Source organism: Chironomus tepperi, unplaced genomic scaffold (assembly GCF_022539635.2).
Source record: "Chironomus tepperi strain 1889 unplaced genomic scaffold, CSIRO-AGI_Ctep_v1 contig_89, whole genome shotgun sequence".
Lineage (NCBI taxonomy): Eukaryota > Metazoa > Arthropoda > Insecta > Diptera > Chironomidae > Chironomus > Chironomus tepperi.
This window is the reverse complement of record NW_027226211.1, coordinates 1,269,830-1,296,309: the sequence shown is the minus strand read 5'-3', so window position 1 is coordinate 1,296,309 and position 26,480 is coordinate 1,269,830. Positions and strand designations below refer to the sequence as shown.

General features: G+C 31.2%; 2 protein-coding genes across 3 annotated transcripts; both read left to right on the top strand.

Moving 5' to 3' along the window:
* Positions 1–2,609: 2,609 nt before the first annotated feature.
* LOC139086803 (uncharacterized) lies at positions 2,610–16,013 on the top strand. 2 transcript variants are annotated; one of them, XM_070635402.1, is made up of 7 exons: positions 2,610–2,811; positions 4,969–5,062; positions 14,329–14,440; positions 14,516–14,644; positions 14,711–14,975; positions 15,141–15,381; positions 15,445–16,013. In XM_070635402.1, the coding sequence occupies exons 1-7, from the start codon at positions 2,803–2,805 to the stop codon at positions 15,651–15,653; spliced, it is 1,059 nt and encodes a 352-aa protein (XP_070491503.1). In that variant the 5' UTR covers positions 2,610–2,802; the 3' UTR covers positions 15,654–16,013. The 2 variants fall into 2 exon arrangements, with proteins under 2 accessions (XP_070491503.1, XP_070491502.1); XM_070635401.1 differs by having other exon boundaries at positions 14,711–15,381.
* A 2,823-nt stretch (positions 16,014–18,836) lies between these two features.
* On the top strand, positions 18,837–26,446 carry LOC139086843 (uncharacterized protein DDB_G0275275-like). The gene is made up of 6 exons (XM_070635458.1): positions 18,837–19,299; positions 23,436–23,526; positions 24,758–24,847; positions 25,434–25,454; positions 25,532–25,661; positions 25,778–26,446. Exons 1-6 carry the CDS (start codon positions 19,282–19,284, stop codon positions 26,367–26,369), a joined length of 942 nt encoding a protein of 313 aa, XP_070491559.1. The 5' UTR covers positions 18,837–19,281; the 3' UTR covers positions 26,370–26,446.
* Positions 26,447–26,480: the final 34 nt, after the last annotated feature.

The following is a 26,480-nucleotide window of genomic DNA, read 5'->3' as shown; positions in this document are numbered from 1 at the left end:
TTGGATATGGAATGGATACTGCAAATTAATCTTATGGAAATCTTGATTTTTTTAATGAGATTTTGATTCTAAATACAAAATTAGGTAGAAGATTGATTGGCAACAGGATCGGATTGATTGGATTAGATAATTATCTGGAATGTTATGTGACATTATGTTAAGCTGTCCACTTGAGACTAGGGTTGGAATACCCAATGTCTGGAATATCGTGAATGGATACTTGTCGCGTCCACAGTCACTTACTAAATTCACTGGTCATTCAGATAAATTGTTTTTCATGGCATCATCCAGATGTCGCCTGAAACTAAGTGGCTACTGCTTTTCGCTGACTCTTCCAGTCGACTAGTCGACTATTCCATACAAAATCTGAGTCGACTTCGAGATCTGGCTGTCTCCGGCAACAGCTTCTTTCCATGCATTATGTGATCGTTTTAGTGATCTTTTATTATCCACTAAGTCAGACTTGAAGCTCTTATTTAAAGGAACTTCTACAGGTATCAACAGTAATCTATCTAATTGATTACGTGATCGTCCTCTGATGGGAATCAAACCTAAGTCCTTACAAAATTGAAGATTACAGATCGCAGTCGAATACCGAATCACTCGGCCAGTAAGGTCTGGAATTTGCATTAGCAATTTGAAAATGTCTCGTTCCCTCAAATTCCAGTCTACTCCAACACAATAATCTAAATTACCAACCGATGTCACTAACAAACTTCTGCTGTCTCAGTCAAAATAATGTCATTTATATCCATAAAAATTAATTTAATCAATTTAAACAGACAGTTGCAATAAATTTCTTCCTCAATACCAAATCAATAAAATGACACGAAAAAAAGAAGAATCCACGAATGTGAACCAGTTTAAATGATCATCAACAATATTTAACAAGCCAAGTCAAACTGTATAAGCACAATCATTTTTTTCGTCTATCATAGATTCCTACTCTAAAAATAAAGCATAATGAAACGTGATTGGAATGGAATGGAAGACTTATAAATTATTTCAATTATAATGCAAATATCGCTGTCCAATTAGAATTTTTCATTCCAAAACATCGTAAATTTATCGCCTAATCTTTTATGTAAGAAGATCACGGATGTCTTAAAAATATTTCTAGTATAATTCGGTGCTGTCAGGAATGATCATCTAGAACAATAGTGTAATAGCTTATCATTTCTATTCTTATATTATATTGTGTGTGGAACATTTATGGCTAATTCTTGCAAATGCTCCCTGCTGTTTTACATAATGTGTGTTAGTGATGGATAGTAGAGGGCAGTAAGAAGGCTTTACTTATTTATTTAATAGTTTTGGGAATGAAAATTAGCTGACCGCACGAGTAGATATTTGGAGTGTCGGAGTCAAGTCAGATTATGGTGGAATTCAAGATATCAAACCATACGTAGTCCTAACAGACAAGAAGCATGTTCTTAAAGAATTGCTCACCTTAAATTTACCAGATGAGCTTGTTTGTTGCTTTCAACTTGGTCTTCTCTTGAGAGTATTACGCTCTTTGCCTGCTAAAGCTTACAAATCTGCAAACACAAAAGTAAGACCCTTACCCGACAGGACAAAAATACGTTAGAACTAGTCATCAAGTGGACATTAACTTGCCATCAAATAGTAATAACGCACATTTTGTCCATTCGAGTTATGATTGACTGGTTAGGCAACAGAACGTAGGTATTTCAGAACTTGGGTTCGATTCCCATCGATGGTCGATCTCTCAAAATCATTACATAGAGTTGTTGATATGACAGTTGCTCACAATGCTCACAAAAATACAATAAAAACTCCAATAATTTAAATCCTTCTTTCTAATCACTTTCAGTCCCTAATTCACCTCTTTGCAATCCTAAAGCCATGAAACAGAAATGTTTTGTCAGTCAGCACTTGCTTCTAATATTACTCTGTGCACTTAACTACTGTGTGAACAACAATTCAACGATTGTTTATTGACATTCCTACTCCTAAATATAGTTAATCATGGCTAGAGATAGCCAGCTTAAATTGCCATCAAAGAGAGTCATTGATCACAAATTATCTATCCGGCAAGTGAAGTAAGTTATTATTAATAGAGTAAATCATCTACTTTGGTTGTTTGGACCTCAATCCTCTCTAACTCTAACGTCCTTGATAAGTTCAAATCTACAAATCCACTGTGCATACCAAAAACCCATCTAACTCCACCACTGATGAGTCCAAACACCAACAATGTAGATGTTTATATACGTTACATGCCGTGAACTTGAACTTGAACTCATTTTTAATCCACCCACTCCAGTCGCTCCGATATTTGGGCGATAAAAAATTGTTTTGAGTGAAAGGAGATCAAATCGTATCATCCAAAAAATAATAACGTCGAGAAAAGAAGGTAAAGAGATGAATCGTGTAAATGTGTGTTGTCATCGCCTGATGAAGGTCGATAAAATAGAAGCATCCAAATGTGTATCGCGAAAAATAAAATTAAAAAAAAGATTTCTGCTCAGAAAAATTTGAATATATCTTGTTTGTAGTCTGTTTTATATAAGCTCCAAGCGTTATCTAAATATTCGAGCTCTTTTGTCCAAAAAAAAAGAGTTTATAAAGAAGATGTTGACTTTACTAATTTTTCAGTTCATCGAGAGACGTCTTAAGTGAAACAGATCATTGAAAGCGAAAGTAGACTTGAAGTCATATGCGGTTTTAAGCAAGAGATTAATTTTAATTTTGTGCTTCTGTTTCAACATTTCCGTGATTTTTGTGATATATCCATAATTCATCTATAATAAGTTTTTATTTTATCAGTTACTGTTAAATATGAGCGTGGTGCGTAAGATAAAATTTATAAAATTAAATATCAATCAAAAGATTTAAATGCTTGAAAGGAACAATTTTTTTGTGTGATGTGCATGAAGGATGTGGTGTCAAAAAAGGACATTGGACTATTTGAATCGCAAATAAATTGTGAAATAAAAAAATATATTGTGAAGTGAAAAATTACCGATGAATGCTCAATAATTTAACGCTCACGTGCAGAACAAATGGCAAAGAAAAATTAAGAAAATACCAAAAAAAAATTCAAAAATCTTTAATATTTGTTCATCGCAAACTTAATACTCTCGTATTTCTAAGGCTTTGCATTTTGTAGAATTGTTTATCATCTGTTATTAAATCCGTATTTGAGGAATTTTAGGAATCAGAAGAAGTTTTGTGAGGCAATGGGATTATATTGATTATATTTAAAGTCTCGAGACTTTGGAAATTTGGAGCATCTAAAATTAGAATTCAAATGTTATATAATATGCAGATTCATCCTGCATATGCAAATTAGTCATATTCATCCTGCATATGCAAATTAGTCAGCTGCAATCTGTAAAAATTGCAAATTTTAAGAGTCAATAAATTAGAAAATTCAATTTAGAATTGGATCAGAATTCTGATTTAGATTTAGATTCATTTAATATCTCAATATAAATGTTGCAATCAGGGTTGTTACAACATATTCTGTTTTATCTCAATATGTGTGGAAATGTGTGAATGTTGCAATCTATCCACACATTTTTACCTGTGAATTTTTAACAACCCTGGTTGCAATCTTAATTTCAATTCATCAAACTGATTAAACTCAATATCAAAGCCAACTAAGACAAAAATGATGAAATATCGTTCAACAATTAGAATTCAAATTTAGATTCTAAATGCAATCCAATTCTTAATGATAATCTTTTGCTAATTTTTCAAACCAATTCTTCCCAAAAATTCTAATTGCAAGTCTAAATTTAAAGATTCTCACAAGATTAGCTAATTCTAAGAAGATTCCAAATTATTTGTTGATTTTTCTGATTTTTCAAAATTATTAATCAAATTTCATATCTTCCGGAATATATTCAAATTGATTTGTCTACTCGAGATTAAATGTTTGAACAAAATTAACAGATTTCAAGCTAACAAATCGATTTATCTGCAATTTTTTAATTAAATTGACTTTATTAAACGATTATTAACTGACAAAGTTAATTAAGTTTCTCATGAGATATACATCAATAATGACAAATCTGAGTATTGCTTAAACAAATCATATCAGAAATATGAATTAAGGCAAACAAAATTCAGATGTAGAATGATCATGGATTAATATTGAAATCAATAGAAAGGCATGAATCAAGCATGAATTTTAAAATAATAGGGAAATGCAAACAGTCATTAGTCTTATTTAGGTTTGAATGAATTGATAGAATTTGGTTTTTAATTGAAATCATCGAAGATATTAAAGCGACGATATTTTTGTCAAATACATGCTATAGCAATATCAGCTATGGCTAAAGCAATGTAAGCTTTTGGACGAACAAATCTAAATCGACAAATGATTTAAGAAAGACAAAATTTTTTTTGAATTTTTTGCTTATTTTTGCACAATTAGATATTGTAGAAAGCTCAAATTTGACGCATTAGCCTCTTACCTTCGAGTTAATGACTTATCGATTGGTTTAGTAACTTAGAGTCATGGCTTAATACTTTCATTAATGATTTAGCAATTCAATTGCAATTCAAAACAAAGTCATTCATGTGTTTTTGAAATTTGAAATTTTTTTCGACCGTTAATTTTCAAATAAAATTTGACCGTTGTTTCTCATTCAATTCTTAATTGATTCCTGTTTAGAATTACGTAATTAAATTAATTTCTTGTTTTCCTGCTTTTGTCATTTAAATTCCCAAATCTGCATATGCAACATTCTAAAAATAAGAGAATATATATTTAATAAATTAAAACTAAATTTCTCAAAGGCGCCAAACTTCATCATTTCACTTATTTTTATCATTCAAAAAATTTGTCTTCTTTACTTCTGCTTTTGCGATGAAATTTATTTTTAATGCCATTGAAACAGATTAAATATTTGAATAATAATATTTCTTTTAATCTTTCTTCTTGCTAAGATGAGCATGTTTTAAAAATTTACCTGTGTGTTGCTTCTTTTTTTACAGATAAAATCATTCATTTTTATAACTCTCTTCACGATATTGCAAAATATTGATGCACAAGATCAAATTGACGCAGTCCAATTCATCGATCATCCACGTAAGTGAATTCATTATTTGATTGAATCCTTATTCAATGCTAATTAAACACGAATCGCTAATGGCTAACGGGTAATGAATTAGGTATTTGTATTAAAATTAAATTTGATTAAGATTTATCCTTGTTGAGATGGTGAGTAACAAATAAAAAAAAACTAAGTTGTTTTAATATTTTTTTGTGAAATTATTTTTTGGAGGTTAATCATAATTATTAAGTAAAGAGCACACTTTTTGATGGATTATATGCACTATTATTTAATTTTGTGGAGAATGTATGTCATGCGACTATTAAGATTTGCTTTTTTATGAATCAAAATAAGTGAAGGAATTCGTCAGGAATTCAACCGAGGTCGTAATGAATTCCAAATTCCATGTGACTTTCAAATGCAATCTTATGTCACTAGAGATAGTCAATTTAACAGACCACGAAGTCGACTTGAATTTTGCATGGGGTCGAGTCAACTTTTCCATACAAAATCATACAAGTCGACTTCGAGCTTGCAATTTAAGATTCATTTTGCAAATTTTTTCAAATTCTGACTGATTTTTGAATTCTAAATTGGATTTTTCTTATACTAAACGAACTTTTCAAATCACGAACTTCCTATATTTGAGTTTACCATTAAGAACTGAAGTAACCATCCATTTGGAACTTAGTTTTGTTAAAAACAACATGTTTTCAACTGATCTACATGAATTATTGAACTTAGAATACAAAACAGGCATAACACAAGCTCTCTATCTCCTAGTAAACCAGAGACTCCATAGAGAAGTCGAATTTTTAAAGTCCGAACTCCTAAAGTCCTGCCAACTCTGTAGAAATCCTAAATCCACTGCAACTCAGAGTCAATGCTCCACAACTTATGTCACACATTCCATATTGCATATCATAGATAATCATCATCATCCTAGTTAGTCATCATGCTTAACAAATGTTTTGAGATCAATCGAACTTTCAATCTTCAAAAAAATACTTTCAAATTTGTTATGAAATTTCATCTAAAATCGTCCTTCACGCATAAATCAACGCTTAATATTCAAATTTCTATTGCAAAAATGAGATGCATAATGCATGCGACTGGTGTGCCATGCACATTCAATTGAGAGTTTGAAATATTGAGCATCTTAAGTGGGTCACCTTTGCGAAAATGTTGAAATAATTTGAATAAAATCTAAGGCGACCACAAAATATGGTTTCATTTTAATTTTCTGTCATTTATTTTGCATATTTTGTCGCTTTTTTCGTGCACAGAAACAGATGTGAAGGAATTACGGCAAGGATTTTTAATTTTTAATCAGAATTCAAGAAAAGTGTATCATTAATAATATTAAATGGACTGATTTTGTTGCCAAATCTTGTCAAATTTGATTATGTTTGGGTTTTTTCGAAGACGATGGATTTACCTTGACTAAACCTTGCAATTTTTATAATATTTGCACCTATGTCTGCTAAAAAGCGTTTAAAATAATTAAAGTCTGCCAATTTTCCCATAAGAATTTGAATTATTTCCTCGAATATCCTCAATTTCTGTCCTAGTTCATCAAGAATAAATAAATTTCATCAATAATTACCCGACGCTTTTTTCGCAGACCTATTAAAACTTCTTCATTTTATTTCATTTCATTTCATTTTTACAAGTCCATAAAAACCAGGATATAGATCTTGTTTTCTTAAGCAGGGTTGTCAAAATTTTATTATGAATCGATATATTTTCTCAATATTTTCTATTGCTGATTAAATGAGCATGTTTTGAAGAGTTTTATGTTTCGGTTTTATGCTTCTAATTTTAATAATGATGTGTGTTTTAATAGATTTCATTTTTGTTACCTTTTTAATTTTCTATGATTTTTAAAGCCTAATTTATACAGTATTGAAAATTGCTTAAATGGCGCCAAGACTAAGGAATGTTAAGAATTGATCTTAAGGTGATTTAAACAGAGCTTAGTTCTAAGTATATGACTGATGGAGCGCATCATTCAGAATCCCATCAGCTAAATTCTTTGTTGAAATTTCATATTAGATACTCAATAACTTGAGTCTTGACTGTAATAACAGAAAAAGGGCATTTTTCCAATAGTTTGTTCCAAACGGGAATCGAACTCACGTCCTATGATTTCTGGTCATATGCTTTTACTTCTGAGCTAATGGGGTTGTTTGAATTGTTTGACAAAGTAGCAATTTGAACTTTTATTCTACTATGAAGGTTTATATAGTGTATAAATCTTAACCGTTGATCCGACTTTACTAAGGAAAAATCAAGCCTTAGTTCAACGTTAGTCTGTCGTGAGGCAGGATTTCATCGAATCTGAACCAAGACTAGTCACGACAGCCTGACACCGGAGTTTGGACATTTCCCAATGTGTCTTCGAAGTCTCTAATCTACGTTTCAATAGAATATCCGATAGTGAAGCCACAATACAGCCCCAAATTACAAGATATTTTCGAAAGATTCCCGAGATCGAGATCTAAGACTTTCTAATCTCTTGTTACTGAGATTTCTTGAAGCCTCAATCTCGGTTCTAAAGATTTATACAAATACAGACTTTTCAACATTAATTCCAACCCTGTCCCCAAAAATTAATATCAAATCTTAAAATTCCAACATTAAAAGCTGCAAAAATCAAATAATTCTCCTCACGTGACTTTAATTTGACAGTGATATAGTTGTCATAAACTTTTATTGTCGTTAAAAAAACCAATCTCCTTATCGATATGATTTAATAACTTAATAAGATCGCTTCTAGACGACAACATAACACCAAAGAAAAAATTCTATAATTTATTTTTAAGCCTTAATGTCATCTTCACATTCTAAGTTTTGTTTGATCTTTTCTTACGTAATTGTGTTACTTGTGAAATAAATGGTGTAGACAATTGAGTGCCAAAATTGAGTGTCTTTAAAGTAAATAACATTCCGTCGCTAAATAAATTTACAAGAAATTGCTCATTGATGAATGAAGCAGGTGATGAATGCATCTGTTCTGATTTAAAGAGACTTTTCATGTTCTGGGTAATTTGAGGATTATGTAAAGTCATAAATGGTCTGTTCTTACTCAACAACCGAAGAGAAATTGGCAAAATTACCTCACACGCAGTCATTATTGCCATATCATGCAAAACAGTCAAATTCTAATCCGGGATGACTCAAAACACAAACCTTCTAAGCGCCTCTGCATCACTAATTTATTCAATTGCTTTTTTAAAAAAACTGGATCAAGCATTTATTGGACTATTGAGTTATACAAGCCCAAACCAGGATGTTAGAAAATATTTTTGGGAATATTTAAATATTCCATATAAGAAGAGTCATCACTCCCTGAGTTATCCAGACTTACTTAATTTTATGCACCTACACTGCTATAGCTATTTTTCATTAAAAATAAACCGATTCCCAGTCGCATCGTGCCAAATGAATTCATTCCGTTACGGATCATCAATTAATTTAAGAACGAGTTATTTATATAATCTAAAATCACTTCCAAAATTTTTGTGCAGAAGGTTCTAAAATTATTATCTCTTTTTTTATGGTTATCGTCCAAAAATACCCCTATCACTATTTATGGAATCAATACCAAAAATTCAGATGATTCAGAAGTAAAAAGACAAAGACAAAAAAGTTACTTCATGTTCCTAATTTGGAGATTTTTTTTGAGTCTCGACAAAGTTTCATGAATGAACATGAAAAAAAAATGTCAATTTTTGGTGGGTCGAACATTTCATTGGGAAATTTAGATAAGCGCATTAATCTGTAAAATATGTAGATTTTAAGTCCAAAAAACTGTCGAGCTATTAAAAGAATCAAATTATTTTGTATTTAGTGTCAGCTCCTTTGCTTTTTTGGAAGATGAAGAGAGTGGAACTACAGAGTAGATATACTTGTATCTGGGGTAGTCTGAAGAAAACTGCGGAATAACGACGGAGCTGATGCATGGCAACTTATGTATTAAAACTTCTTGATTTCAATACAAATTCTCAGATTTCTTGGGAAAAACCAAAACTGCATCTTGATATTTGAGATTCTTAACTGTTGCTGTTGCTGTATGACAACATATAGTGTACATGTCCCAATGCAACATACCTAACCACAAGTTGTGTTGTCTCGAATCACAGAAACCGAATTACAGTGACTAGAACAGCAAAAAACCACCCAATTCAACTAGATTTTTCCTGGGATCGAACCCGAGACCTTTGAGTCGACTTCCCAACTTTCTAACCAACTTGACCATTGCTGCCTTTTTGCTGTTATATTTTAGCATCCAAAATTCCAATAAATATCGATCAATGTCTAGAATAATTAACATAATCCCCAGACTACCAACTCTGACCATAAACACAGACTTGATGAAAACTTCATCGACAAACCAATCAGCATGATTCATTTTTATTATGACAGCATGCGTTGGTTTGTGATGATTATTAAAGTCAACAATTTTCCAATCACTTTGCCTCATATTGATTAATAAAAAATTAATGAAGGAAGTCATTTTAAGCTTTAGATTATTTTCTCGAATAACAAATGACTTCCACTAAAGCTCAACATTCGAATAATCAATATAGATAAGGAAATTAACTGTTAAATTAATGTGAACAAATATGATTTTTTATTTTGACAGCAATTTTATTATCACGATTAATTTAGTCTGACAAATACTAATTTGGATTTGAAAATGATCTCAATTTTATTATCTAATTTATATTAAGCAATTTAACAAGTTGCTGATTTAGTAGTTTTTCCCACGTTTTAACATTCTCTGTTATGACATTAAAGTCCTTCAAATTGGAATAGTTTTGACTAAATAGCTAAATATTTTGATCAATTGACATTTGGTTGTCGATTAGAAATGTTTTGTTGACAAACAAGAGCGATAATTAGTGGCGTTTGATAAAGGCTTTGGATTTTGACAAATTTATGATGATTTATTAGTCTTGAGATAAAGATAAGTTTATTTATTGACTTTCAAATTGAGGCCTATCCCTTAGTTTTTAGTTGATGGATTTATTGATGTTATTTGTCTTACAAAGCTTTGAGATTTTAGTTATGTTTAAGTAGAACTGAAGAATATTGGAATAAAATATTAAACAATCATTTGAAATTTGAATAATTCACTATTGTTCGTAGTTGAAAACCCTTTTTTCTTACCAAAGTTTAGTCTGCATTTGAACTTCGAAGAATAAACATTTCATGGAAGGAATTCCTTATTATTTGTACACAATAGTAACAATTGCATGGCATATTAAGCACATAAAATCCCATTTTACATCTATATCAAACCAATATTGAAGAATCTCACTAAATTCTAGATAAATTCTTCCAAAATATTTTCAAAATTCCAAATAAAAACAAATCCTATTCTCATGTAAAATACGAATTCTACATCTAGTTAAGGTAACTTGTAAATAGTTCCACATGCTGCTTTTCTGTTCACATGTTTATTTAACATTTTAGAATTTTTCTAGATTCAATAAAACTTTTTTACATTCTTTAGACAGAATCTCGTCTCTATTTAAGTATTTATAGCCATCCATAACAAATGTATCAGATCCGTGACAGTCAAAATATCATGAATTTTTATTGTGCCTTTTATCAGTAGATTGCAAAAGACATTAAATAAGAATTATATGCAGCTTTCAAAAATCTATATCCAGGTGGCTCATTAAGATATAATTCCACTTAATTTAGTTATATATTTTATAGATCCAGTTCTATTTTTGACATAAATGACTTCATAACATCGCCAAAATAAATAAATTTGCATAGAAATTATGCAACATCTCAATTTACAGCTTAAGTAGCTATTTAATTTATTTTTAATGTCATACTAGACATAAAGTACACGAATTACGCGATATGAGTGATTTATTTGCTACTAGTGGGAATGTTTTGAACCATAAAAAATGTCTATTGTAAATAACTGAAGATCCAAAAGTTCAAAAGAAATCATTGACACAGCTTTTTTGCCTAATCACTGCCACACTTGAGTAACGTGCATACCATAAATAACTTCATAGAGCAACAAGTGTTTGTCTAATTTACAACTGAGGTGTCTATGATGATATTTATAAAATAGAAATTTTGGACGTAAATATGTTTCAATGATGAGCAAATGGATATGTTGTTAAATTGATGGAATGGAATTAAGTAATTTGCTTCTTTACAGCTTCTAAATGACAAATTTTAGGGTATTTTATGATACTCGATGGAGGTCTTCGGTTTGAATAATTCATCAGATTTTGAATTTTAAAATTCTGAGATTTCTGTTTTTCGGTCTAAGTTCCGCGTTTTATTTTGCATCTTAAGTTGATTTACCTGCCCACGCGGAAGGATCCCATGACCGGAAGATTATTTTATCCTTTGAATCCAACATTAATTCAGAATATGAAGGACTCTAGCGTCTGTTTCTACAAAACCAAGAAATTTTTGATTTTCTTGAAGGTTTTCATGTTCATAAATCTGATCAAGTAGCACTTAATGCAGTGGTGCGCAATCGCACGCGGAAAATATTTCATGGCAGAGTTTGTCCATCACTGACTTAGTGCAAGAACATCATTTGAATGTCTGTACTTACTCCTGGACAAAGTTCGGAGTCGAGTCGAATTTTTTATGTAGTCGGATCGACTTGAGGCTGCTCTTATCCTTTAAAATCCGAGTCGACTTCGAAGTCAACTTCTAGCCTATTCCAAGCAACCCTTGAAAAGCAGATAAATCATTCAAACTAAGGACCTCCCTGTACAATTCCTAAACTTACTCAACATTCACATTTATTACACGCAAATAAATGAAATAGGATATTTTAAAAGCCTTAATATTCATTCAATAAACTTAAAAGCATAATAAAACATAAAGATCAAATTTCAAATAATGAGATATTGCTTCTTCACTACTTATCAAGTTCGATATGACATAAAAACATTTTCAAAATTGGCGTTAAAACTATAAATACAATGATGTGATCATACTCAATTTCCGATGCCACCCACATGCTCTACTAGCAAAATTAAGAAAAAACTTGATCACCTTTAGATTTTTTGAGTCAAGAAAAAAAACATCCGAATTTAAATTTTTGCACGATTTTTAATCCAAATGCCCTGATTTTCATATAGTTACGTTGATTGTACATGATTATCGTTTTATTGTAACTGCTCCTCACAATCGTCCGTCTTTATATCCAACATTTAAGCTGCTACCAATGCTATATGAAGTGAAAGATTCACACTATTAAAAATTCGGACATTTATATCTTGTCGCAGCATTGTATCTATGTGGCATATTAGCGTGCATTAATGACATTTTAAATATTTAAATTTTATGACCGTTGCATAATGCCTTATGAGAATTTTTATTGCTGTTTTGCAAAAAATTCATTTCAAAATTCTTGCTTCCGTTAATTTTCACATGATACAATAGCCATAATCATAGCTTGAATATCAAGTTTGGTTTATGATTGGGTTGTTTCTTTTGTGTAAATGCCGATATATGATGATACATGATACTTGGTGCCTGATGCCACTATTTAATATTGAATATTGATTTGTGTGCTTAAATATTAAATCATAACACGATGTAGCGAGTATGTTTGTTGATAAATCTGAGATGGGATTGTCTATGCTATAAACTACACGCTTGGTATAAGCTACAAGCTTGCTACAAGCGTATCTTATAGATATCCAATTAATTTCTTAGAAAATGCGTCTGTTTTGGAATTATGTTGAAAATTATTGACCCATTGTGGTGATTCTTCAATGAAGTTGTTCATTTATGAGGTCCAGCTGTTAAAAGCTTATGTATAGCTTGTGATATCCAATGATAATTAGGGCCCGAGTATAAAGGCTTCATTTTATAAAGACCGTTAAGTCTGAACATCCTCTTTACGATATCCATATCCATTTTTGCCAGAATTAGGGACGAATCCAACAGGTTCGTTACAGGGTTCTAGGCAGAGTTGGCAGGACTTTCGGAGTCCGGAATGCAGTTCAGATTCCAGTCCTCCACATTAAAGTCCTGCCAGCTCTGGCTACAGAATCATAAGGAATTATGACCGCACTGATTGCCCCCCTGTCCAGGGTATCAAATCGCAGTCGACTTAAGTTGACTTTTTCTTTTAAAATCCTAGTCTACTTCCATCTCTTGTTTAAAATCAGAAATCGCTAAACCCAAAGTACCGATCAGACTAATTCTCATTAATTTCCACCAGACAGTCCATATTATCCTCCTAGTGTACCTTGAAAGTTTACAATTTCATTTTTTGGGTGTGACTTATATCTACAAAAAAAAATCCATCTTCATTCATTTTTTGAGTAAACTAAATTTGGATAAAAGTTGACCGACCTCCACGTTGACTATAAAATGCAAGTCATTTAAATATATTAATAGTTAAAGATATAAGCAATATAAAACTTTTGTGAAATTTTGTCATGTATTTTTTTGTTTTTCAGCATCTGTAAATATTTAAAAATTAATAAAAAAAAATAATCCTAATTCTGACTGTAAAGCTCAATAAACAGCAACAGCAGTAATTAATCATCTAATATATTTTAATATTTAATCCTAAACTGTTTAAGAATCACAAATTAGCAAAAAATGAATGTAACTGTTAATTTAGCACGGTAAGAACGGTATCCGAGTGACATAAATGAAGAAGGATCTGACACGGAGCTCTTTAGGCTTTGCTAAACCTCTTTTATTAATATCAATTGGAAACCGTATCCGTTTGACAGTCATATTGACGACAGATGGAACCAAATATAGGAAGCCACCATGTGGAACTGTGGAGACCAAATGGCATCCATATGGCTGCTAAAAGAAGGCAGCTTCCTTTTGGTTTTCGTATAAATGATTTAGCTGAGCACTTCCGTTTGGCAGCCATATGGACGCCATTTAGCCTCCGTTTGCCAACCTTATGGATTCCATTTGGCCTCCATATAGAGGCTGCTTCCATTTGATATTGTTAAGTAGCTTAGCGGAGCCTTAAAAGCTCCTTGGCTTAGTCTACTCCATTTGCATCACTCGGGGTATGGAACAGCACTGATGACACAATTGCAACATACCAAAACTAATCTCCCATTTTTGTGATAGTTCCTAAATTAGTTTCGTTAGAAACATAGATGTATATATTTTATTATAGCTGGTTTATGACCATTCGGACTAACATTAAATCGAATTAATATGCAAATTGAAATTTTTTGTGTGTTTTAAGAAATATGAAGGCATTCATGCATTTGATGTACATAAATATGTTATATTAATCAGCTATGAATATTTATTATAGAAAAAAATGAATACATTCTACAATCCCATGGTACGGACAAGCATAAATATGGATATGAATTGAAGGAGAATAAGCACTTTCATCACACAACTACTGAGTTGGATGGAGTGAGGTGTGAAATATATATATAAGTCTAATTTTTATGACCGGATTATAATAATTAAAATTCATTCATTGATTTATTCAGACTTGGATGTTATGGACATGTGTTAGAAGGAAAGAAATATTCAACACAATATGTTGCTGATATTAAAGGATATCGACCAGTCTATACATATAATGTCATAAACGTATATCCAAAAAGTGGTGGAGTAAGGTTAGTGGATCATAAAATTAAGTTGTAGCTTTATATTTTTGTATATAACTAATTATTATTTTATAGAGAGGCAACATTCATTGGAAATTTCAATGAAGACAAGGACAAGAGCGAAAATATCCGCTACTTCTTCCCTGAAGGTTGCCGTGGTGATGATTCTAATATCATCATTCCAGCCGAAAAGAATCCAATGCCTCCACCAGTCATTAGAGTAGTTGAACCATCACCAAGACCAACACCAACACCAGCACCAACAACACCAAAAACTACACCTAAACCTCCAACCCAACCACCACCCACTCCCAGACGAACTATTGAACAATCAGTACCGGTAATTAATGTTGTAAAACTTGACCCTGAGACCACCACAAAAAAACCAACCCCACCACCTGAAACATATCTCCCACCCCCAAATACTTACTTGCCTCCAGTAGTTACCCCTGCCCCTTCACTTAAAGGAAATTACATTACAAAAGCCATTCCCCCCCAAACCCAGCCAAAATTGATTCCAACAACACGTCAACCAAAAGCTGACATTCCTGCACCAAAAGCAGCACCAAAGGTTGAACCAAAGCCAGCACCAAAAGCTGAGCCAAAACCATCACCACCCAAGCCAGCACCAAAAGTTGAACCAAAACCAGCACCACCAAAGGCAGCACCAAAAGTTGAGCCAAAACCAACACCTGCTCTCTTTAAGAAGCCAATTGTCGTTGCACCAATTCCAGAGGAACCGAAAAGTAATTGTGAAATTAATGGTTGTGTGTCTCAGTCAATAACAATTAAAAATCCTCCTGTTGCAGATTCATGCGAGGTTAAAACATGCTGTAATGATGACGAATCAGTACCAAAACTTGTAATTCCAATCAACTTAGGTGTAGCTAAAGATGGATCATGTCCTAGATTCGCAAAATTAGTTGTGCCAGCTGACTCTGTTGGAATGGAATCATTAAAGACTTTACTTAGCAATCCATCAGAGCTAGCAAAGACGATAATTAAATCACTCTCTTAAGACTCACTCTCTCACTCTTGCTAGTCTTCTGTGACTGTCTCTCTACCTTTTGTCATCTCTCTGTCTGTATCTCTGACTTTCTGCCTTTATTCTCTCACTCTCCTACTCTACCTGTGACTGTTTATACTTAATTTTATAAGATTTTTATCATTTTTATATTTTCTGAATAATTTTAAAAATTTTGTACATTTTAATTGGATATACTTGTGTATATCATTAACGCATTACAGCTTAATTTTTAAATACAATGAATTTTTAATTATTTTTATTTGAAAAAATAACGAATTTCATAAAATTATATTTTTAATAAATGTTTGGAAAGAATTCTTATAAAGAATTAATGAATCATAATTGTGTCGATTTGTGTCTAACATCCAAAAAAAAAATAAAGAATTGCTTCTTTAAACGAGATGAAAAATTTGCATTTGTTAATTTACAAGGGGGTTGTTTACAGATGATGTCCATCTTAATATGGACATCTTACCACAAAAGTGTGTCGCGAGGTTGCCCTTTGCTCTACTTGAATGAAAATGTTAAGACAGATAATGCATCTCGCTAACAATCCCATCCATATCATTTAGGCATCACTAATGATTATCCCACCCAATTTGATGCCGTTGTTTATTATTAAAGGAGCTTAAGGAAAGGTCATCAGACTTGAATAACATGAGAAAAGATTTATCGTGAATGAAATATGAGTTCGAAAACGTTCTTTTTGTATTGTTTGCATTTTTTACAGCCGAATAACATGTGTTAAAATTGGTTTTAGATATCGGGGAATTAACAGAACTTAGAGAGTGGTTGTGTAGCGGGTTTTTGTGCTTTGATTAATTTTCAATTTGAAAGTTTCAATATTTTATTGGCAGAACGTGATCTATCTTCTATTTGTGAGGTGGTCTTGTAGCTATTGTTCTGATTTATTGTTAAACACTCCTGGTTCCCGATTTTGACAAGTTTGTGACTTGTTCTCCATTTATATATCTCTAATAATTCAAATATCGTCCTGATCTCGTACAGTAAGCTATCAAAATATGAAAAAGTATAGATTTGGAAATAGTAGGGAATTCAAACCGACGGCTTTCGAACTACCACTCCAAATTTAAGCCAAGTACCTTACGGATTACTCCGTAGAAGCACTTAATTGCTATTCGAAATAAACGGTAAATGGCAATTACATGGCGAAGATCCTGTGTTTGTCCTGAATTATTAAAGGATAAATGTGCGGCAAATCCGGATAATCGGTAAAATTTAGCTTTTTTACAGATCAGCAGTGATCCATGACCTCTATGAGTTGACATCTAAAATTGGTTCTATCGTAGACTGCCCTTTACCAATTCCCAATACCAAGTCGTATGTATCAATCATATCTAATTCAAACCCAAAGAGCTAATTCCTAATCAATTCCCCTAGACAACAAGGCAATGACTTATAATCAAAATAAACATTAAGGATTCTTTAATTATATGCAAATCTCCTATTAAGCATGTGATCTAATTTTCAAACGCATGACAAATTAAATGATAAATGGAACTAAATACTGTGAAAAGACTTGTTAATGACTAAGCATTCCATCGATTGAATATTAACCAGCTATTAGGTATACATAATAAATTAAACAAATATCACATAATAAAAGAGAAGATTTGGTATTTAATCGGGGTGTCGAACGTATCATGATAAATTAATTAAATGTCACTGAACCTGCTCATTAAAAACATAAATAAAGAAGAAGATAAAAACTTAACGAAAGTGTCCCCTTGAATGTCAGCAACCAGTAACACTTTCGTCGTGATGCTACCTAATCATTTATATTAATTTGCATTATAATGACACATGGGCTTTATCGAAGGAATCTTATACAATAAATTAGTGTTACTATTAAAAATAAGCGTTCAAAATAAATCATTCAAGTCTCATTTGCATTAATGGAGTGTTAAAATTTACTCACGTAGGTTTTTGGCTGGTCGAATCAAAAGTGAGAGAGAGTTTGAGCTGAGCATTTAGACTAACAAATATCACAGATGAGATAATAAACGAAATGATTTTTTTTTTATTTATTTTGATTGAGCATATGGCGCTACCTTAAAAGCTATATTTGTCCTTGAACCTGAAGAAGATGAATTTGAGAATCAATAAATATGGACAGGAGATTTATGTGGGATTTTATAATGAATTATGTCTCTCATAAGTGTTCCTAAAAGCCCAATTACTTCTTTAATTTCCGTATTTATGTTCTACGTTCACCTTTTAAACAATTTTAATGTCATGCACGTGCTTCAGTGTAATAAATCTTCATACTTACTTTCTTACAAAACAATCTCAAATGAATCAGACGAAAAACGTCAATATTCAGTTCTATTAAGGTTATTTGTCTTACAGCTTGTGTGGTACAACTTACTGACCTATCGCAATTTTCTTTTCAAATAATCTTTATTTTTATTTTTTTGTGCTTTGCTGTCTTCAAACAATATTCAGAGTGAATTCTCTTGTAGCACCAACTGCTCTCGTGTCAGGCTCTTTAGCAGGGTTGTCGTACGAGTCATTTGACTTGGAAAAATATTTGAATGATTTCCGGTCATTTTTAAGCTTTATGCAGGTGACTCTTCTTCAATTAAGTTGAGGATTAGGAATAAATTTTTCTAAGCTTCATGATTCATTGCAGTTTATTTACTCTTCAAATTTGAGTGACTATTTTGTACTTGAGAATCGTAAATCATTTCAGCGAATAAAAGAGTATTTTTAACTCAAAAACTCTTGAGATCATCATAATTTGACCATGAGATTAGTACATAATCTATATTGTAGTGAATAATTTGTTATCTTATGTCGCTCAATATTTCGAGTTATTGTTGATTTTAATAGATATATTCAAAGCACACTTAACTCCTTTAGTTTTGAATTCCTGGAGTTTATCTAGTTGATGAGTAATAGGAAATAACTATTATCTAGTTTAGTTGATGATCTACAGGAAATGACTATTCTAATTGAATGCTAATTACTAAATTTAATTAAATACATTCTTTGAAAAATGTGTTTTTACAAATTAATTGTAAACAAAAGGGGAGTGAAACTACAACTATTTTAAGAAAATTTGAATTCTCAATGTTCGTTAATTCTGAAATTTACTATCAAAAAGAATGAATCCAAGAATTTAATTAAACTTCAATCAATTTCAATTTGTAAACTATTTTTAACGAATTTCACCATCACCATCCATCCAGAATCCCATCCCCATCTCCCAACACTGTCTCCTCTTTTTTAATTTTTATTAAATCTAAGATTTTTTTCTCATCTTTTTGTCTAACATTTTGGTGATTTTCTGTTGTCTTTTTTTTATTTTATTCAATCGTCGTTTTGTGTTTAAGCAAAAGAGAAGTCACAAGTATAAAGATCAGACGTTTACGATAACACCTTTTCAGTCTTGCGAAATCTTCGGCACGTTTCTGGTGTTAAGTGTTAGAATTTAATTTTTTTTTTTCTCTCCCCTACATCTTCATTTCAATAAGCACAAGTATTAATTAATTTCAATTGTCCACATATAATACCGTATATATTCTTGAAAAGAAGAAGTAAAAAAGAAAAAGAAAAAGATTCGCGGTCATATAAGAGAGACTTTTAGAAAGGAACTATGAAGCTAAAACAACTGGTAAGGTGGAACCAACAAAAAAAAATTAGTGATAAAAAATAATATTGGAAGCGAAATCGATGAAAAATTACATATTATGTTTCACGAGTGACCCAAACCTTCTACATATATTTATAATATCCGAAAACATTAATTTATTAGTTGCTGTTTTGTGAATGATCTCTAAACTTTACAGTGTGGAAAAAATTAAAAAAAGTTTATGAAAATCTTTGGCCAAAATGTCAAGAAGAAGAGCCTCGAATTCGGCAAGGAGCAAATAAATGTTTTTTGAAATAAAAGATATGTGAAGCCTCTTTGAAAAGATTAAGATACAAAACTCTATTAATTATCAGCCTTTCAAATCGCACATGCTGTATCCGAAATTCAATTAGGCTGGCCATCGACTTTTCATTGGCAAACAGGTCTAGATAAGAGATTGAAGTTCAGATGTTGTGTTTTGTAAGAAAAAGAAGTCTGAATTTATCAAAATTTGAGTTTTGGAATAGAACTTGGCTTTATAAATCAAGGAGAATCCTTAAAATTCAAGAATCCTTCAAATTAGAATCAAAATCTCTAAAACTATAGATTCCTTAGAGCTAAACAAGTTAAATCCATTTTAAACAAGGCCATAAACTGTTCAAAACAACCCTAATCATACCTTATGAGAAATCCCCAGATGGCTAATCTCGAATTAAAAATTATAATAAAAACAATAGTAATAAACATCATTGATTTATGGGTTAAAGTGTTAATTGATAATTTTTACAGTGAATAGAATTAAAAATGAGACTATATGGAATTTATAATCATGAAAAATTCATTCATTTGTTCGTCAAAGAGCTTTTAAATAATCATAAATAATAATAAATACGTGATTAATCAATTGTTGGCAATCAATGTATCTTTTTTGTCGTATTTTGACGTAGATTATACATCCAGCTACGATAAACTGGTTAAAAAATCGCGATGTGCCAGATTAGTTTATTCCGTTCTCAGCTCTAAAAATTTGTGGTGGTTTGTAAAAGAACTTATCTTTAATCAGAACATTATGATAAATTAAAAATTTATTTTCGTATTAATTATAAAGACGATTTTTTCTCATCGTGATCGCATAGACAACTCGTGAAGCTCAGATGTTAAACGGTTATTCATCTGCTTTTTATCGATATTCAATAATGAATTTTAATTTAGTACGGGATAGTCCACAAATTGGTAGAGAAATATTCACTGATAAAAACGTGTTCCGATATAATCTCACGATTTTGCAATAAATTTAATTCCCAGACTTAAAGTTGCCCTTTGGCAATTTGCTTTGTGGTGAAATTTTATTTTTCTCATCGTGATCGCATAGACAACTCGTGAAGCTCAGATGTTAAACGGTTATTCATCTGCTTTTTATCGATATTCAATAATGAATTTTAATTTAGTACGGGATAGTCCACAAATTGGTAGAGAAATATTCACTGATAAAAACGTGTTCCGATATAATCTCACGATTTTGCAATAAATTTAATTCCCAGACTTAAAGTTGCCCTTTGGCAATTTGCTTTGTGGTGAAATTTTATTTTTCTTGAACACCTGTAAATACTAAAATTCTGTTGGAGATACATAAATTTCTATAATTAATTATTCAACGCTTTTGCAGGAGAGGAAGAAGAAATGAATGGGGAATTTTTTAGTATGTAGAAATTATCAAGGTGTGAAAATATTCTGTGATGTTCTAAACTATTCTTATATTCAGATGGGATTGTGTTTGAGAGGTCAGATCCTATTTCTTGAATTGCCGAGATGCATTTTGTCAGAAAGTTACAAATTTCTATCAAAGTAGACTCAAGTAGTTTATTTCAAGTAAATATAGCTTGAATCGACTTTATCAAGAAAAATCAGAGTCGACTTCGAGCTCTGTTAAGGATTATTCTATCAACATTCTATTCATAAGGTGATCCTCTAGCTTAAATCTTGATCTTTTCCCAAATTCAAAGTTTCCCTAAGCTCCAATTTCATATTGATCTCAAAAACTAAATGATTTGATTGTTATTTACAAAAAGTTTGTTAGTTACTCACTTAGAGCGATTGAAATTGATGAATCTACTCTAGTAAGAGCGAATAATCATCGATTTAGTATTTATGATTAATGTAGTTTAATTAAAACGACTTATCCTGATGTTTATTCTTCAGAATTCTAATATAAAATGAACTTTCCATATGAAAATAGGGTTTTCAACTATGTATGTACAATAAATATTATTCAAATCTCAAATTAGCGTTATGACAATCCCAATTTCTACATTTTAAGTCTTAATTTCCTTTATGCTATAAATTTTTATTTAATAACCAATATTAAGCTCAAAAATAATATAAATTCCAGTTAATAACCATATAATTACCAGAAAATTCCAATCCCTTGCATTCTCCATTCACTAGAAGCTTTCTCAAATATCATTTAAATTTTAAATCTCTTCAAATGTAAAAGAAAAAGAAATCTAAGCCTTTATCAGACAAAATATAATGGTCAAATTCCATTCGCTAAACTTAAAAGAACTTCGGTTCCTTTACACAAAAAAATATTGTTTGAACCACGAATCGCGGAGAATGAGAAAATTGTGACATCTTAATAAGGAACCCGTTAAGAATTATGACATTATGCTAAGTAATATTAATGAAAAACACCACAGTTGGATAATACACGAGTGATATATCAGTGACAACAATCTAAATTTGTAATCAAAAAGAACAAAGGAATCATTGACTTTTGTTCTAAGTCTTAAAAAATGCTTCAATTATGGAATCGCCCATACATCAACAGATGATCATCCTTTATCGAAGTTTTTTTGGTCATCTCATCTATTTGTTTTCGCAATTAACAATAAAAGCGATAACAATAAATTGACTGTACGTGCATAGAAAATCAAGTTTTAGGAATGGAATATTAATTTTTTTTGGCAAATTCTTCCATTCATTAATGATATTAAATTATTAAATTCTTTTATTCCAAGCGTTAAGAATGTTCTTCCGAAAGGTATTGTTAAGGAAGCATAACAAAAACAAAAAAAAATTATTTATGGTTCACATTCATTCGGTGTCGACGATGCGACATAAATTATGATACATTTTTATAAAGTGACGTTGATCTTCTTCTAATTTTGGCACGTCGCATTAAACAGCTGTTTGGACACACAAAAAAAAATAATTATTTAAATTTATTAAAATAACATTAAGGGAGGATGCGCTGTTATGACTTGCTAATCATCATAAAATTTACTCGTTTCTTTTATCATTCTCGATTCTCGAATTTTTAATTTTTTCACGCATTTTATTTAAGTGGATGGACGATGGTATCTGCAGTTTGACTATCGGCTTTTCAATCGTATGCTAAATCCTTTCATGGCTTTTTGAGTTTGGGCTTTTGAATTGGATTTCTAGTAGTCATGGGCATATTGTCGGTGGTTGGAATGTAACTGCTTTACTGACTTAGTTGGCGTCTTAAGCTTGCTCTATCACTGACTGCTCTTTGCCAATTTTCAATATCAAACGCTACATTGTCTCTCACGATCTAATTGATTAGCCGATAAGAGGGTCAAACAGGAATGAGCAACCTGTAATGCTTCGCGCTACTCCTAGGTGGTTAGCCATGACCAAACCACTAGTGGGGTCACACTAGTGTGCAGCGACACTCAGGTTATCCACCACTGGGGTAAAATAAGGCTCAAAAAATCCGATAAAATTCAAATATTTTTTAACCGTTAATTCTAAATACTTTTTAAAGTTCTTCTGTCAATTCCACTTATCAAAAATGCGTTTTCATTTATCACCAAAGACCATCTCTATACCAGCTATTAATTGTAAGCATCGATGGTTTTCGAAAGAAAGAACAACCTGTTTCTTCTTGTTTTATCTTTTGTTTACCGAGTTATAAAATTAATGTTGATGGAATTGATGATGATAACTAGCATGTCAACAGTCTATAATTCTATAATTGTGTTAAGTGTATAATCTCTTGTGTCGTACCGAAATCGATTAAAGCTTGCTTCCAATATTATTATTAACTATTTATAGGTATACAATAAAAAAACATCAAATTAATTATCAACAGTCAATCAACAGTATTTATGAATGAGATGTTAAATAAATTAAAAGAATATTCTATTTCATTATAGATAATATCGATTTGTCTTGCGCTAATATTTGCTGTTATGCCTCATCGGGCTGTCAAAACCGACCTTAAGTTTTATCTTTCAAATTCAAAAGGTAAATTGAATATATATGCATAATAACTTAGGTATAACGGTCTAAATGGTATATGTTCACAAGATAACATCCTTATGAGTCCGGTTGCTATAAATATTTTAACGATTATTCCAAATTTAAGTCCCCAAAAATCAATCTGCATTTATGATGCTTTATGACAAATGTTCAGTTTTTTAGTGCTTCGATTTATGATGATTAATTTATAGCTCAACTCGCCTTTTGGTATCGTAGGAGTTTACATTTTAATTATCTTATTTGAGCTTTTAATTTGGAACTACTTCACAATAGACACCATAAGATGTGTCAAAAATTACCATTTTTAGTGAAACAGGACACCTTGAACTTTAATATTGATTAAAATCGATCGAAAAAATAAAATTCTGAAATTTTACGCGCATTTTTTTTTATTTCAATCAAATGTGACACGATCATTTTGGTCGCACCATCTAAATATATATATTTATAGCAACCATAACTCGAAATCTGAAGCCTGAAACTATACAAAGCTATCAAAAATTAAAAAAAAAAGATTTAATTCTTTTGACTGCGCATAAAATAATTTTTTCTCGCAATAAAAATTGCTTCATTAATTTTAGAATCAGCTAGATTCACCTTTTCACGTCTCAATAGCATATATTTGGTGATTGACCGCTAGTTTATTACCAGATCGCCGCAGGGAACCGAAATGGATAGTGTACTTATGTTACTTAAGTGCTTAAAAAAGACATCAAATGTCAAGCATTCTTAATGTGCTTTTATGTGCTTAAAATGCCAATTTTTTCATATTTCACTGCGACAGTTCATATCTTTGATATTCAGGGCAACCCCGGTCATATAATCTGCTTAATCACTATGGAAGGTCAATCCGGGAATCTAAAATACATTTAATTCCATTATCCATTTGAAAATCTCTTAAAACTAATAGAAAATCCATTAAAAACTCTTTAATTACCAAGTTCAAGGCTGAAAAATGCGCTCAAACAATCATTCGACCGGTCATTTTTAATAGTCAGCTTTTTTTATTGACACGTGATTCTCAAGTTTCGTTATTTGCATCGACACATGTGGATTTCGATGGCGGCACCGTTTAGAGAGTTTTTAGCTGCACACTGTCAATCGAAATGGCCTATAAACAAACTTTTTATATGAATTGAATCAAGATAAAATGTCACATTTTCGAATTAACTCCTTCTATTTCATCATTTAATGCATTTTTGTTTCAATCTTTTAGGGTTAGACTATCAATTTGCTGGAAAACAGGACGCACACAGATTCGGTGTTGAGTTAAAGGAGAACAAGCAATTTCATCACACGATAACAGGTTTTGTTTTATTTAACTTTTATCTTATTTATTCGGGATGTTCGGAAAAAATGAGATGGTTTTATACTTGAAGAATCTTTTATTGAAGTACTCACCAATTATGTCGAAGCTTTAATTAAATTTGATGATGATTTTACATGAATTATATTCTTGAGTTTGTTTATAAAAGATTAAGCTATTAATTCCAATTTATTTGAGTTATAATGATTTCTATAGGCTTTATTACACACTTTTTAATATAGCTTTACGCAATACAGTCATTGTAATTATTTAATCACTGATTTAATAAGGAATAGGATGTTGGTTGCTTAAAATTCAATACAAAACTAATTTTTGTATGAAAGGGGCGGATAGCTATGTTAACCATTAATAATTTTCAAATTGTAAAAAGTCGTTATTCACAATTAAAACATAAAGCTGGCATAAACTTCAAATCTGCTCATTTCTTCCGTATCTACCCAACATTTTATATTATTATCTATAATATTCACACATTCAATTTACGGATTTTTGGTAATTTCCATTCTTTTTTTTCTTTGTGTTTCACTCAATTTCATTTGTTCTTCTTCTTATTATATGACAATAGCCGAAGATGGTGTACGATTAGGTAAATCTTTTATTGATATTTTTTTCTAAATTAAAATGTGTGCTTATACGTATGCCTGTATTAACGCTTCATTATAGGCTGTTATGGATTTGAATTGGAAGGCAAGAAATACAGCACAAATTATATAGCAGACGGAAAAGGATATAGATTAGCACCGACAGATACGGACTTGATAACTGTATTTAGTAAAGGTAGCACCGAGCCCAGGTGTGTTGATTTTATATTTATTTACAATGTCATGCAAGATAATCATTCAATTATAGTATTATTAAGCATCATCTTGTCATTCTCTTTGTAACATGTTAATTTATGCCTCTTAACAGAATCGCGTCATTCGTTGAATCATTTAATGAAGAAGAATTAAAAGCGGCAAACATTCGCTACTTGTTTCCAGATGGATGTCAAGCGCCGACAATCCTTTATGATCCCAATAATCCATCAACACGTTATGAAAATCGTAAGAAACTGTTTGATTCGCTCATTGAAAAAGCTCAAAAGGCCAGAAATGAAGAAAAAGATAAATTTGACAGAAGTATCGCGTCGAGAGCTCTTAAAACACAAGAACTTGATGATCGTAACAAAAATGGAAATAAAAATAACAACAACAGCAACAATAATAATACTATTAATAATCTTAACAATGTTAACAGCCGAAATAATAATAATGGATATAACTATGATGCTAATAAAAATCCCAGAGGCTCAGATTTCGATTGCTGCAATAATGATCGTATCCAAATCATATTACCAACAAATGATTCCTGTTCGCAGAATACAGCAAAACTCATCATACCGATTAGTTCCGAGAAATTATCAAGTATTCCTATCACTGAATTCATAAATCTTCATTCATCATCATCGATTACATTTGTATTGAAAGAATTGCAATACCTCGTTCAGAAATATAATCTGTGAAAAAAATAATATAAAAGATTTATGTAAATATTATAAGAATAAATTGATTTTGTGAATCATCAGTTAAATTTGAATAATCACGTGTTGTTCTTGTCTATTTATTTAACGGTC

What these genes read in the sequence shown, in the direction of transcription:
- LOC139086843 (XM_070635458.1), top strand. An exon ending in TTATCTTTCAAATTCAAAAG is followed by an intron (nt 23,527 to 24,757) that starts GTAAATTGAATA and finishes TCAATCTTTTAG; the next exon opens with GGTTAGACTATCAATTTGCT. An exon ending in AAAGGTAGCACCGAGCCCAG is followed by an intron (nt 25,662 to 25,777) that starts GTGTGTTGATTT and finishes GCCTCTTAACAG; the next exon opens with AATCGCGTCATTCGTTGAAT.
- LOC139086803 (XM_070635401.1), top strand. An exon ending in CCAATTCATCGATCATCCAC is followed by an intron (nt 5,063 to 14,328) that starts GTAAGTGAATTC and finishes TATTTATTATAG; the next exon opens with AAAAAAATGAATACATTCTA. An exon ending in ACTGAGTTGGATGGAGTGAG is followed by an intron (nt 14,441 to 14,515) that starts GTGTGAAATATA and finishes TGATTTATTCAG; the next exon opens with ACTTGGATGTTATGGACATG.